This window comes from Papio anubis, chromosome 13, assembly GCF_008728515.1.
Source record: "Papio anubis isolate 15944 chromosome 13, Panubis1.0, whole genome shotgun sequence".
Taxonomy (NCBI): domain Eukaryota; kingdom Metazoa; phylum Chordata; class Mammalia; order Primates; family Cercopithecidae; genus Papio; species Papio anubis.
The window spans coordinates 42321749-42335364 of record NC_044988.1 but is presented as its reverse complement, the minus strand read 5'-3'; the positions used below and the strand labels follow the sequence as shown (position 1 = coordinate 42335364).

At 35.1% G+C, this 13616-nt stretch overlaps 1 protein-coding gene across 9 annotated transcripts in view; it reads left to right on the top strand.

The window, feature by feature from the left end:
* The window catches only part of MPDZ (multiple PDZ domain crumbs cell polarity complex component), a 174462-nt gene that overhangs the window by 128271 nt on the left and 32575 nt on the right, over positions 1 to 13616 (top strand). For 6 of the 9 annotated variants that reach the window (XM_031654225.1, XM_031654232.1, XM_031654226.1 and 3 more), the window contains 5 exons: positions 35 to 212; positions 3022 to 3132; positions 7108 to 7206; positions 10498 to 10660; positions 12766 to 12962. In XM_031654225.1, coding sequence (XP_031510085.1) covers positions 35 to 212; positions 3022 to 3132; positions 7108 to 7206; positions 10498 to 10660; positions 12766 to 12962 — 748 coding nt within the window. The remainder of the gene's footprint in view (positions 1 to 34; positions 213 to 3021; positions 3133 to 7107; positions 7207 to 10497; positions 10661 to 12765; positions 12963 to 13616) is intronic. The other 3 variants (XM_031654230.1, XM_031654228.1, XM_031654231.1) reach the window with 2 other exon arrangements.

Sequence of the window (13616 nt, the reverse complement as noted above, 5' to 3'; positions counted from 1 at the left end):
TTCCTAAGAGTTGAAAATTTTATTTATTTTTTAGGGTGGAACTCTGGAGAGAACCAAGCAAATCCTTAGGCATCAGCATTGTTGGTGGACGAGGGATGGGGAGTCGTCTAAGCAACGGAGAAGTGATGAGGGGCATTTTCATCAAACATGTTCTGGAAGATAGTCCAGCTGGCAAAAATGGAACCTTGAAACCTGGAGATAGAATCGTAGAGGTACCCTCCAGTGAGCTTTCTGTGCTAAAATTTTTCACCTGCTCCATCCTTTGTACCAAGGGAATTGTCATCTTCACACTAGTTACTCAACCCAGCATTCGAGTAAAATATGTGTGTGGTTAAATTATTTCTTTTTATTTGTTTATTTTCATACATAATTTTCTCTTATGTATATAATGACAGATTATATGTTTTGATATAGAGACTGGTGTTTGGAGATAAAGCCAACCATTTAAAAAAATTGGCTCCAAGGTAAAATAATTATGTTCTCTTTGAAAGAACAAAGTACAATTCTCAGGGAAAAAATTTGAATTAAGATTATATAGACATACAATGTATGTATATGTACACACACAAAATGTAGATATAATTAAGTTATTAATGAGGTTGTATTTCAAGAAATACTTTATTATTATCATTTCATTGCAGATAAACTTTGTTGGATGAGTGTGTGTGTTGTTTTTTTTTTTTTCCCCAAGTGAGTCTGTTTTAGTAAAATATTTAATGCTGAGACCTCAGTTACCTTTCATGTAAATCTTTCTTAGTCAAAGCCAGGATCTCGCTCCTTTTCAGTGCTGTGTTCATCAATGAAGGCTCTGTGTGTGTGCCTGTGTGCATGTGTGTGCACATGTATGTGTATTTTGTTACGGGTTAGAAGCATGTCAAGTTGTGTGTAATCTCTTAATTCAAAGCAAAGTTCAATATTTTAAATAGACTCTCCTCTCATAAGTCACTCACTCATTTACTCAACAAATATTCCTGGAACAGCTGTTGCATTCCAGGTGCTATAACAGGCTCTGGGCATCCCACAGTAAACAAGGCACTGTGCCTGCCTGCCAAGTGGGACAGACTTGACAAGTAATCAAGTCACTTCAGAACAGTGTGATAAATTATTTGATCGGGATAAGCATAATTTTATTTAGAAGGATAGAGAAAGGAGTACCTGACCCAGATTTTCTGAGTTTTCAGGATTTACAGAGTAGACTAAAAGAGACAACTTCTAAATAAAGATAATTTTATTAACACTGTAATGACCATTATATTTACTTTATACAAGTGACTCTCATTTTCTAAACCCATATAACTTACACATTGGAATACTTTAATTGTTCAGAAGAAGATTATAACATATCAACCATGACTTTAAAATGAACATTTTGATGATTGATTGATTGATTCCTTCATTGACTGACTGTCTTTGAGAGCCTTAGATGGAAGAAGATTGGGACCTGAGAGAAAACAGGGACTAAGTCCTTTTTTTGATGACCATTTATAAGGAAGAATGATAGGCTTTTTCTCTCTCCTGCATTCTTTCATTAGATGATATCTTAGAACCGTTTTAACAAACTCCTTTATGTAGGACACTACCTAAAATTTCACATTTTGGATTATCACTAAGAAGTTTATTTTACGCATACCTCACTATTAAATACCTTTGACCTAAATAGAAGAAGAGATTTTTTTTTTTTTATAGACACGAAAGGTCATAATTTGCTCTCAAATGTTGTTTAAATATATTTAAAAAGTTAAAACTCCCCTTTAAAATGGAAAAGAAAGAACTTTTTTATGCATTTTAAAATACTGTATGCAATTTAGCAATGATTTGTGCCATATTGCAAGGGCTTTTCTAGTATGTAGGAAGCCTCAGTCCTCTGTAATCCCAAGGATTCTAAAGAGTGTCTCTACTAAGAGTTTCTCAGAATGTATGTAGACTAGGTGAGTGTAGATCTGCAAATCATTCCATTCTGAGAATGGAATGCTTTGGACTTGAGGAAAGATAATTAACATCCTGTTAAATTTTTCCATGAATGGAATATATAGTAGACATATGGTAGACGTGAATACTGACTTTTGTTCTACAAAAAAGTTAGAAGCTATTTTAATATGCACTGAAAAAAATATTGTCATCTAAGTATCAACCTGAGGGAGGTTTTTATCTAAATCTATATAATTCTTTTAAAGGTGGTAATGTTCTGTGCAAAGATCTAATAATGTTCTTTTCTAGAATTGTGTCCACTGTGGGTTTACTCTTTTGTTGTATATATCATAACATGGTAATTGGAAATGATAAAATGACACTAATATCCTATAGTTTTCTGATAGGATTAGCATTTGGCCTTTTACACTATTTTCCTTCTTATTCATAAAGTGTGTAAGCTGAGTTGATCATTACTCAGGCAAGCCATGATCAACAAAATTTACAAGGTAACTTTCATTGTCAAACTATGTAAGAATTACTAACAAATAAACACAGTTTCTTAGCTTCCAGCTCCTGTCGTATCTACTGTAAGGACTCTTTTGCAAAACTAACCTTACCATTATCTGATTTTTCTGGATATCAGAATTTTGTTTTGAACTTCAAGTTTCCTTGTACAGAGAGAATTACACAAGGCATCACCCCTTACTTCCCAAACCACCCTATAATGTATTAGAAGAAAATTAGTACGGTGACTTTCATGATGAAGACAGTGCTGCTAGATAGTTCCCTCATATTATTTCGTTAATGATACTGATTTTTTAATTTGAAGGAGCAGCTGAGCAATGTAAGGAATGAAGAAGCAGAGCCTTCATTTCAACTAATTATGACTTGAACTAATTATTGGAGACAGAGATATGTGTCCAAAGCAAGGGACCACAAGTCTGCTGGACAGACAGAATGTTCTGCAGCTTCACATGTAGTCTCAGTTATTTTTGATATTAAAACAGATTTTCTAGGAGTCTAACCAAGTACCCCTAAAACTCCATATCCACACATTTTTTTGTTGTTCTATAGATTCTTGAAATGTTAAGCTGAGGCCTTCCATTGCAGGTGGATGGAATGGACCTCAGAGATGCAAGCCATGAACAAGCTGTGGAAGCCATTCGGAAAGCAGGCAACCCTGTAGTCTTTATGGTACAGAGCATTATAAACAGACCAAGGGTAAGCGAACACAAAGGGCAAGGTAGGCATACCCAAACAGTGTTCAACTTGGAATCTAATGTATCAAGGGCCAAGTTGTCTGTATGAGCAAAGACAGTGATTTTTCAAATCTCAGAAGACTTGTTAAAAGTTTGTTTTGCTTTCTCAGAAATTGAGTTATCCTGGAAATCCCTTCCACCATGTTTAATAAAGACTTTTGAGGTCTGTTGAATATACACAGAAGTAGGATTTATCAGTATCTTTAGGTATCTAGATGGTTAATTATTAGTATTCATTTTAATCACAAAATACACAAATTATTAAAAGGAATGTGGCATCATAATTCAGATTAATCATCGGTGATCTCTAGTGGAGCCCCTTAGAAGCCAAATAAATGACATTTTCTCGAAATTTATTCTCTAGACAGAATCTCCTGCTTATGCAATCCCATAATCATCTGTGAATGATCTTTCATGTATTTGTGTATCCCACTGAACGTTAAATTTGCACAGGGTAGATTTGTTTACAAGTGATTTCATAATTACTGTACTCTAGCCACAATCACTGTGTAGCTCTTCATCACTGTATAGCTATTGGTGGACAGAAACCTACCAACCCATTTTGCCATCAGTCACTACAGGTAAAATAGCTTTCAAAAACATTTTAGAAAATGTAAGTTACATTTAATGATTGTTGTTAACAAAAATACAGAGCAAGGCTTTGGATTTGATATGACTTGATGCTGAAGATGAAAATTATGCCAAGAGTTTAAAACTGTTTTTTTGACTCCTTCTTTGTGCCTCATGGGGAAAAAAAAAAAATTCACATGCAGCAGTTATTAAGCATATTGGATTCACATACCCCTTTGAAAGTTCTTTAGAAACATACACATCCATTCAAAAATTGCATACCATTTCCTAGATGTCCTGAAGCACTTACAGGCTCCTTTTTTGGGTTTAAGTTAACAACCTCCATCATAGTGATTCTCTTTGAATTACCTGCTTACTAGTTTTTAGGGTTGGTTGTCTTTAAAACAAAAATATCAACATATGTGAGGGAAGTTGAAGGTATCATCTAAAACTTAAAATATGTAATTTTACCTGCAAAATACATTTAATTTAACTTGTAAAGTTAAGAATTTAAGATATTAGGGCTCAGTTTAACTTCTGAAATTAAGAATTTAAGATATTAAGGTTCAAATATGAAAATAACCAACAGCTCTTTAGATGAACTCTGTCAAAGTAACTTATCAATATTCTATGCATGGACTGTAAAGTGACCAGATTTATTTTACTGGCCCTTCTGTTGTGAAGACAGGTGTAACTCTGTTCCAGGTTTACTGTAAGAGTGAATCTAGTAGTTTTTAATGTAAGCACTTCAACATCTGCAATTTTTAATCATTCAGTTGTTTATTGTTAGGTAATAATTATCCATTCGGAAAGAAAATTTGCCAAATGGTAGGGCTGCATCATGCTGCATTCTTTACAGAACTATTCTATTTGTTTAAATAACTATAAATCCTTTTACATTTGTTTCCATTTGTGTGTTAAACATAGACACAGCATAATAATGTTAAATGGGTGTTTAAGTTAAAGCTATTTTTTGTGGGTGGGTTTTAGTCCTTTTTTTTTGTTTTATTTGTAATTTACAACTTTTACATCATTTGGGACAATACTATAAATTGCTGAATAGTGATTCTCAATGTTGCTTTAAAAACTTAAAATTACAAATATTCCTTTCAGTGTCAGGCACATTTTCCAATGAGCTGGGAAGATCTTGTCTCATATACCTGGAAAATACTCTTATTTTACTCTCTGAGGTATAATGATACCTGATTTTATAGCAGTTGTTCCAGGGTAAATCTTGTTATAAATGACGTATTTAGTCAAGTCATACTTATTTTGCTTTAGAAAATTAAAATTAATTTTGCATTTAAAACGAGATATATTTTGTTTCAATGATTTACTTCCTTATGGAAATAATTAGGTCTCCAGTAATCTAAAAGGGACACTCACAAATGCACATACTTAAAAGTCTCTTACTGATAATTGTTTTATCTGTAGTTGTAGGATAAAGCTCCTAGGAAATCTTAAACGTAAGGTGAAAAGGCAGTCAGTTGCTTTGGCCCTTAGGCTCTTCACGAATCAGAAACTTCCAGAAGTAGCCCTGATAATTTCACCTGTATGACCCTTCACAGAATTCAGTCTGACCGCATTTTCTCACTGAAAGGTGGGCCTTGTTTAATATGGACCAGAGAATGTTTTTATCTTCCCTGTGCTGCTTCGTTGTTAATATTTCCGCTTTTCTCAGCCCTTGAGACTATAAACAGAAGTATCATCATTGATTTTTTAATAAGAAATAGTTTGTTTCTAAAAATCTTTTCCTAATAATAGAGTAATCTACCATTGTATCTGCTGTGCCTATGCTATACTTTTACACTTTGCTATCAGGGCCAAATTCTAATCCTCTAAGATCTGCAAATTGAAAAGAAAACAAAAGTAATAAAAAATTATAAACTAGAGCTTTCTTTAAATATTCCATTTGTTGCTAGTTTTGTTTTCTAGTGTTCTACAGAATTATACAGTACACTGGAAACCTAAAAGTCCCATGTAGGGAGATTAGAAATAATCTCCACCTTCCATAGCATTGAATTGTTTTGGCTAGGATGTATTTGTCACCTCTGCCTAGTCATTTCTTCCACCTTAATAAATGGTCATGTGTCTTGGTATTTGTGATCTTCTCTTTTGTAAAGCAGGAGTTGACATTTTAAACTGAAAAGCAGAGAGAAAGTTGAGATGAGCAGAAATGTCATTGTGCCCATTTCTTTTCCTGTCTTCCCTCTGTAGGAAAAACATTGCAAGAAGAGCAGATTGAAAGGGTAATGTGGCATAAGCTTTAGTGCAGGCATACTGAGGATAGAGTCTTTCCAGAGTGTTCTCCCATACAGGGTGGTGTCACATGACAACCTCTCCCTATACTTGACGCCTGCCAGTGGGGCTTTTTTATAGAGAGAAGTAACACAAACATTTAATTGGAGCCAAAATGAATTTTAAATGTCTGCAATTTCCCCTGAAAGATACAGTCAATAAAAGAAAAAGATAGCGGGTGTGAAAAGAAGGAGAAGAATTTATTGTGCTAAGGAAATTACTTTTTTTTTTTTTAACTATGAAAATGCTAAATTCTATCTGGCAGTCATCCTGGCTTTAATATGTATTTTCAACTCTAACAGTCTGGCTCAGGGCTTATTACTGGCAAGCCACAAAACCTCTGAGAAACACTGCAAGGCAGGACTTCAAATATTGTCTAAAGCCTCATAAATTCTCCAATAAATTTATTTAAAACATGAATCTCCATGTTCCTACCTCCACAAAAACTGGGCAGAAATAGAGAACACCACTGTACAGGAGTTCATTTTTTAATCAATTATTGATTTTTTAAGTTAAAAAATACAGTTGCTCTGAAGCACTGTCAATATCAAGTCAAAATATGAAAGTTTCCTTACTGGGAGACAAAATAAAAGAATAATGAAGGTTACCAATGAACTAGCAGACCAATTTATAATTTGCATTCTAGACAGATTATTTAAAAAAAACATATTTAGCTTTTAGATGTAAATAAAAAACTTGTGTGGTTTTAATTTTGAACATGTTTACTGATATTCATGAAACGTGCATTAATATATAAGATGGGCAAAATATATGTGCCTCTGTTAGTAATACTGAAGTCATTGAGCAAAAATAAAAGAAATTTGGAATCACTTTGACAACTAGTCTCCTGTGTGGTTTGTGACCTGATTTAGACTCAGGTATAGATTTAGGTCATCAGAAACAAATCTTTAGTTCCAGACTGTTTTAAGATGTTGCTATTAATGACTGGATCTGATAGGATCTAGTTTCACACAGGCAGTTCTTTAAATCAGTATGTGCTTTGCTTTTAAAACTGAGTTGTTTTCAATACATTTCCTTTGCGTTCAGCGCCTCTTATGTTTCCTTTTAGAAATCCCCTTTGCCTTCCTTGCCGCACAACCTTTACCCTAAGTACAACTTCAGCAGCACTAACCCATTTGCTGACTCTCTACAAATCAACGCCGACAAGGTTGGATAATGCCCATTGTCTTGCTGTTGGTTGCCTTTTGCAAATGTTTTGTTCTTTGTTATTGCTGTGTCTTTGTCCCAGTTCACTATTTACTACATTTGGGCAGGAAAAAAAAAAAACCCTCAAAGCTGTTTGGAGTGGGCATGCAAATCCTTTCTTAAGCACATTTTCCTGCCAGAGAATATTTATTTTTATTGCTGAAATTAAATGGCCCTTCTGAAGAGTAAGGGAGAATCATGAGTCCAATGCTTTTCTTTCATTTTGGTGTGATTTAAAATTTCTGATATTTAAATTTTTGTTAGTTGCCAAATGTGTGATACGTTCACACATAATTTCTTTAAAACCATGTGTTGATTTAAATCCTTTTCAGACTTCTACAAGGTGATCATAAAAGCTCTTCCATGAGTTAATCACTGCACAAATAATTGTGTATGTGTACATGCAGGAGTCTATTGAATATTCATGAAGCATGCCCATGTAATTGCCTGAATCAGGAAACGTAACTGTTTCAATGCTCGTAAATCTATACTTGGATCTTCTCATTTTCTGATGAAATTATAAAACCAAAATTGAAACAAAAATTTACAATAATTTATATACCATAATTTAATCATGAAAAGGAAGAAAGCAGTCAACAATTTTTTTTTCAGGAAACACTTTATGAATATTCATCAGATTTCCATGTTATTGTAATAAATGCCATGTTATTGATATGGATAACCAAAGGTGCTGTATCTGAAGCAATATGTTTTCTATTGCTATAGGAATTACAGAATTCAAGTAGAATTATCTTCTATTGTTCCCCAACTAACCCTTTTGCTCCCATACCCTTTAAGGTTTGTGTCAGTGTGGAATTTTCGTATGTGGGTGTGTTACAGTGTGCTTTATGTGTGTGCTGTACTTGATGTGTACATACACGGCATGGAGTGATTTCAAGTATACATTGCATTTTTGACAATGAAGGCTAAGCAATCTTTGTTAAAGAGCTATATTTTCATGAATACCTTTTAAAAAGTGTCACTAACAAGGCAGATACATGATCTTGATGAGAATGAGGGTGTCAGGGATATGAAAATGTAACACCTGATTGCCCCTCAAGTAAATAGAGGCTTATATTGGTTTTACTAGTCAGGTAGGTTTTGGTTTACTCACAGTATGAAAATGTTGTGCCTGAGATCCCAGACAGTTTTTCAGATAAGCAGGTTTTGTTTGTTTGTTTGTTCTTAAAATAACAGCTCAGAAAAATTATGCAGCAAGATCTATAAAATGTCATCTTTAGATTTGTTAAAATTATGGGAAGTTTAAATTAGATTTTGTTCTACTTTTTAAAAATGGAATGGACTTAATCAATGCTTGATAACATTTTCTGTTGTTACAGAGAAGTAAATTTTTTTAGCCAGAAAAATTCTAAAGTGCATATATTGCTCCTTTTACTATGATAATGAAACTTGATTGGATCAAATGAGGGTTTTGTGTGTGTGTGTGTTTGTTCGCTTTTATTGGTATATTATTTATTTGAGACATTTATGGCACAGCATTTGGGAAGATGACAAGGGTTCCATTTACATTAGTAACTTTCATCTGTTTGTCCCATGACGTATAGACTGTACATTTCAATATAGCAGATTCTGTAATCTGACACTTAGGCCCTTAAATCCCTATCAGTCAGGTTTTTGCTTTGCCAGAAATTGAGTGCTTTCTGAATCAACAAAGAAAGGTCACATTCAGTCTCAGATAGTTCTAGTGTTAGATATCTTTTTAGGTATTCTAATTCTTGGCACCAATAAATAATTGCTAAGTAATTTGTGCATGTTTATCACTTAATGTATCCTTATAAGAAGTCAGTTTAAAAAAAAATGTTTTTCTAGATATAAACATACATAATAAAACATTGTATCAGAGGAATTCTTATGCAGTAAAAAAGTAAAATAAAGATATATAGGAAAACCATAGGTTCAAGGCATCAGGGACAGCTTCGTAACAAGGTTAGAACTCTAGCTGGATGTCCCTGACCTTTGAGTTAGGTACTGTCTTACTTATGCAAGTTGGAGGAGACATCATGATATAATGGAAAGTGTACTGGATTAAGAGTTAAGCAAAAAGAAGTCTAGTACCACTGTTTGATTTGAAACAAAAACTTTCACTTCTTATAGCCTCAGGTTCAAAAGGTTTATTCATCTGCAAAATGAATAAAATGAACTCAGTGACTTAAAGACCTTTCAAACTCTTAGCATTCTGTTTGATCATCTATAATATTAGGTTGGTGCAAAAGTAATTGGAGTTTTAATGGAAAAAACTGGAATTATTTTTGCAATATAAGAACTTGGTGATGCCAAGTCTTTTTTTTTTTTTTTTTTTTTTGAAATAGGACCTATGACCCTAAGTGACAGCCAGTATGCTACGCTTTGGCTTTCTATTAAGGAGCCTCTGTGTTTCCTCATTTATCTTGTGATCTGCCTTGGCAAGGGAAAGCTGGTGTTCTTAAAACCATGCCTCTCAGATCCGAGTGTGTGCTCTGTGCTAACAAACTGGCTCCCTGGTAGACAAGCCTACATGTGTGATACTTGCTGTCCTGGATTTGTTAAGAGAATCGTGTGGAGAGAGGATTCAGGTAGCAATAAATAATTATTTATGTTCAGTTTCACTAATAAGCTTTGAAGGGCAACTTCTTTGTTAATTTTTTTTTCTGCAGTTTCTTGGCAGATTTTTCTACATGCCTCAAATCTTACCCAGACCCAAACGTTATAACTTTTGAATGACATTTTTTTCTAAAAGGAAAAGTTCAGTTTTCTACCAAGTCATTTAAGCCTTCAAATTCATTAATTCATTGGCTTAAAAAATAGCAAATAAAAGCTTAGTGAATTATTCTTTGATACTACTTAGTTTAATATATTTAAACTTTGCCTGAATCCCATCTAATATTTCTTATCTATCTATATGTATAAATAGATATATATGGAAATAAGAATATCATGTCAAAAACAAAGTCTGGCTTTAAAATATCAAATAATGGAAAGCTCATATATATATGTTTTTATATATATATATCATATATGTATTATATAAATTATTTAACAATCTGAGCCTTCCATTATTTGTTAGATATATATATATATGAGCTTTCCATTATTTGTTATTTTATATATATATTATATACATATATGAGCTTTCCATTATTTGTTAGTTATTTTAAAGCCAGTCTTTGTTTTTGACATTATAATCTTATTTCTTCTTCTTGAAGTTTTCTTCCTTAGACTGCACAAACCCACTGCATTCTTTTTGTTCCCACAGGCACCCAGTCAGTCAGAGTCAGAGCCAGAGAAGGCTCCATTGTGCAGTGTGCCCCCACCCCCTCCTTCAGCCTTTGCAGAAATGGGTAGTGATCACACACAGTCATCTGCAAGCAAAACCTCACAAGATGTGGACAAAGAGGATGAGTTTGGTTACAGCTGGAGTAAGTTGTCTTTTTGTGATGCATTTAATTATAAGAGGTATTAAAATAGCTCTGAGTTTCTCAAGGATTGTGCCCTGGATAAATAAGTATGTTGCAGCTTTGTGATATATACTGCAGTTCTGTGTGGAAAGAAATGGTGTTTGTTTTGCTTGAATACAGCATACATTCCTGAAGCATGAAATCATACTCTTCCTTTCCTTTAAAAGTGCTGTTAAAGCTCACTCTGCCTTTTGTATGAGAATTAATAAGGACAGGGCACTCTCTCAGAAGCTATGCCACTCTGTGTCTCGAACAAGTCACCACCCCTTTCTGGGCCTCAGATTCCTCATGTAAAATGTGGCTCTTGTTGATATCACACCTTGAACTTCTGGTGCATTTTCTATACCAGAATGGTGATGTAGTATAATTGTGGAGATAAAAACTTTAGGTATTGACTAAACTGTTTAACTGTCTGTAAGCTTTAGCCTAGTTATTATCTCTCTTTTTAAAATGGAGTTCTCCCCTCAGGTTGCTAACATTCAATTAGACAGTGCCAAAAGAGTGCTAAGCACAGCGCCTGGTGCCCAGCAGGCTTTCATAGGCAGCTGTTCTTAGGACCAATAGGGAGTCTCTGTTTTCTAAGCAAATACCATTTTACAGGAAAAATACTTAAAATTTAGCCCAAAGTTATCAATGTCATTGTTTTAAAAAGTTTTATTTTAAAAATCGAATTATTTCCTTTAAGAAAGCTGCAGTACATCTTTTTAGGAAGTACAGAACATAAAAATTGTGCTGCTATATTGTGGGAATCAGGAAATAGTTTATGAGGTTGATGCAGTTAGGAATCAATGTAGAATGCATGACATTAGCCCATTAGCCATACAGTAACACTTTCTAAGATGACTGGTAAAGTTTGTAGGTTTCTCAGTCTGTTCTCAGTGACGCTAGAGCGTATTGCTAACAATCAGTGTGGTCAGAATGTACTCTTGAGGAAAATGTGAACTGGAATGTTTCGGTTTTCTATTATGAAGCCACCCCAAAATGTAATGGCATAAAACAATAATTTATTATTAATCTATCAAAGGGCAGTGGGTGACTGGGCCCAGCTGGGCTGGACTTCCAAGACAGCTCATTCACATGATTGGCAAGTAATGCTGGCTGTTGGCTGGTTGCTCATCTGTGGCTGTGCACTGGAGCACCTACGTGAGGCCTTAGCCCTCATAGATTAAATAGGGTGCACAATAACCATCACCTCTTGAAGATGTGGGGTAGGAGATGTAAATGGTGTCATCTAATTAGGAAATGTGTCCCAAAGCTGGGATACATATATCAAGTTGTCCTGGCGTGATAGCTCTGTGCAAAAAGGAAGCTCATTCCCTTCATTTTGCATATATCTACCCAGAAACTGCCCAACATGATGTGATATACAATGTTGATATTCCAATGGGAGAAAAGCTTCCACTGTTCAGTGAACACAAATATTCTGGATGCCTCAGTTCTGTTCTCCTCTGCAAATGATCAAGTTTCTGGTTTAATCATAGTCTTTTGAGAGTTTGTAAATATGCACTTTGGGAGGCCGAGACGGGCGGATCACGAGGTCAGGAGATGGAGACCATCCTGGCTAACATGGTGAAACCCCATCTCTACTAAAAAAATACAAAAAATTAGCCGGGCGTGGTGGCGGACGTCTGTAGTCCCGGCTATTCGGGAGGCTGAGGCAGGAGAATGGCATAAACCCAGGAGGCGGAGCTTGCAGTGAGCTGAGATCTGGCCACTGCACTCCAGCCTGGGCGACAGAGCGAGACTCCGTCTCAAAAAAAAAAGAAAAAAAAGAGAGTTTGTAAATATTAATTACTTCTCTTTGGCATAACCACCCCAAGGTGAACTGATTAATCAGACATTGTGCTCTCTGCACCCTAGATGCAAAGAAATTCCTCAAAGTTTGGGTCCTCCAGGAAACCAGTTCTGATGCCCAAGTGACTAGTCTATTTAGCTTTTAACTGACAAAGATTACATTTTGGTACTAAATACTGCCCTTTTGAGATAAAACTAAATAGCTTTCCACAGTAAAGCATTTGACTGTAAATTAACTTTAAATATGTATTTGTTGTTGTTGTTGTATGTAGAAAATATCAGAGAGCGTTATGGAACCCTAACAGGTGAGCTGCATATGATTGAACTGGAGAAAGGTCATAGTGGTTTGGGCCTAAGTCTTGCTGGGAACAAAGACCGATCCAGGATGAGTGTCTTCATAGTGGGGATTGATCCAAATGGAGCTGCAGGAAAAGATGGTCGATTACAAATTGCAGATGAGCTTCTAGAGGTAAGTTTTTGTGGAAAACTTTGAATTTATTCCTGTTTTATAAGTGTAATGGAACCGTCGGTTTCCAGAAAATCACCTATACCTTATAGCGACTGAGAAAGCCATTGCTTACTTAATAAAATAGATGCATTGCAGCAAATCTGGCTCTAAACCAAATTTCTACTAAGTAGAGTCCATGTTCCCATTAACATCCATTAAAAGGTCATGACTATGTAGCACCAGAAACAATTTTTGCCCCAAGATAGTAATAAAGCTCACACTTCAAAAGCATTTGTTTTGTGTGCTGCATTTTTATTAGGAGTTTTTGAAAAGCCAAGTGACCAGTAATTCCCCAGAGGCTGACCCACTGGACATTCTGGAACTTGAATCACTAATGGGAGAAGTGATGAGGGTGAGGTGGGGTGGGGTCAAGGTTAAGGCTAAATAACAAGCAGTAACTCAGCCTGCCAAACAAAATAAATTTGTGGACCATACTTTATAGGGTTTAGAATTTTATTTGCTTCTGTTGTTTGTCCTTGCCCCTCCTGGGCTAGGATCCACATGATTTTATACTGCCTTTATGTTCTTCCCATGCTGAGTATGTTTCCCTATAGCCATGGAAGTTTCAGTTGGCAGTGACTAAACGACCAAATGACTGAGCCAGTCATTTGCATT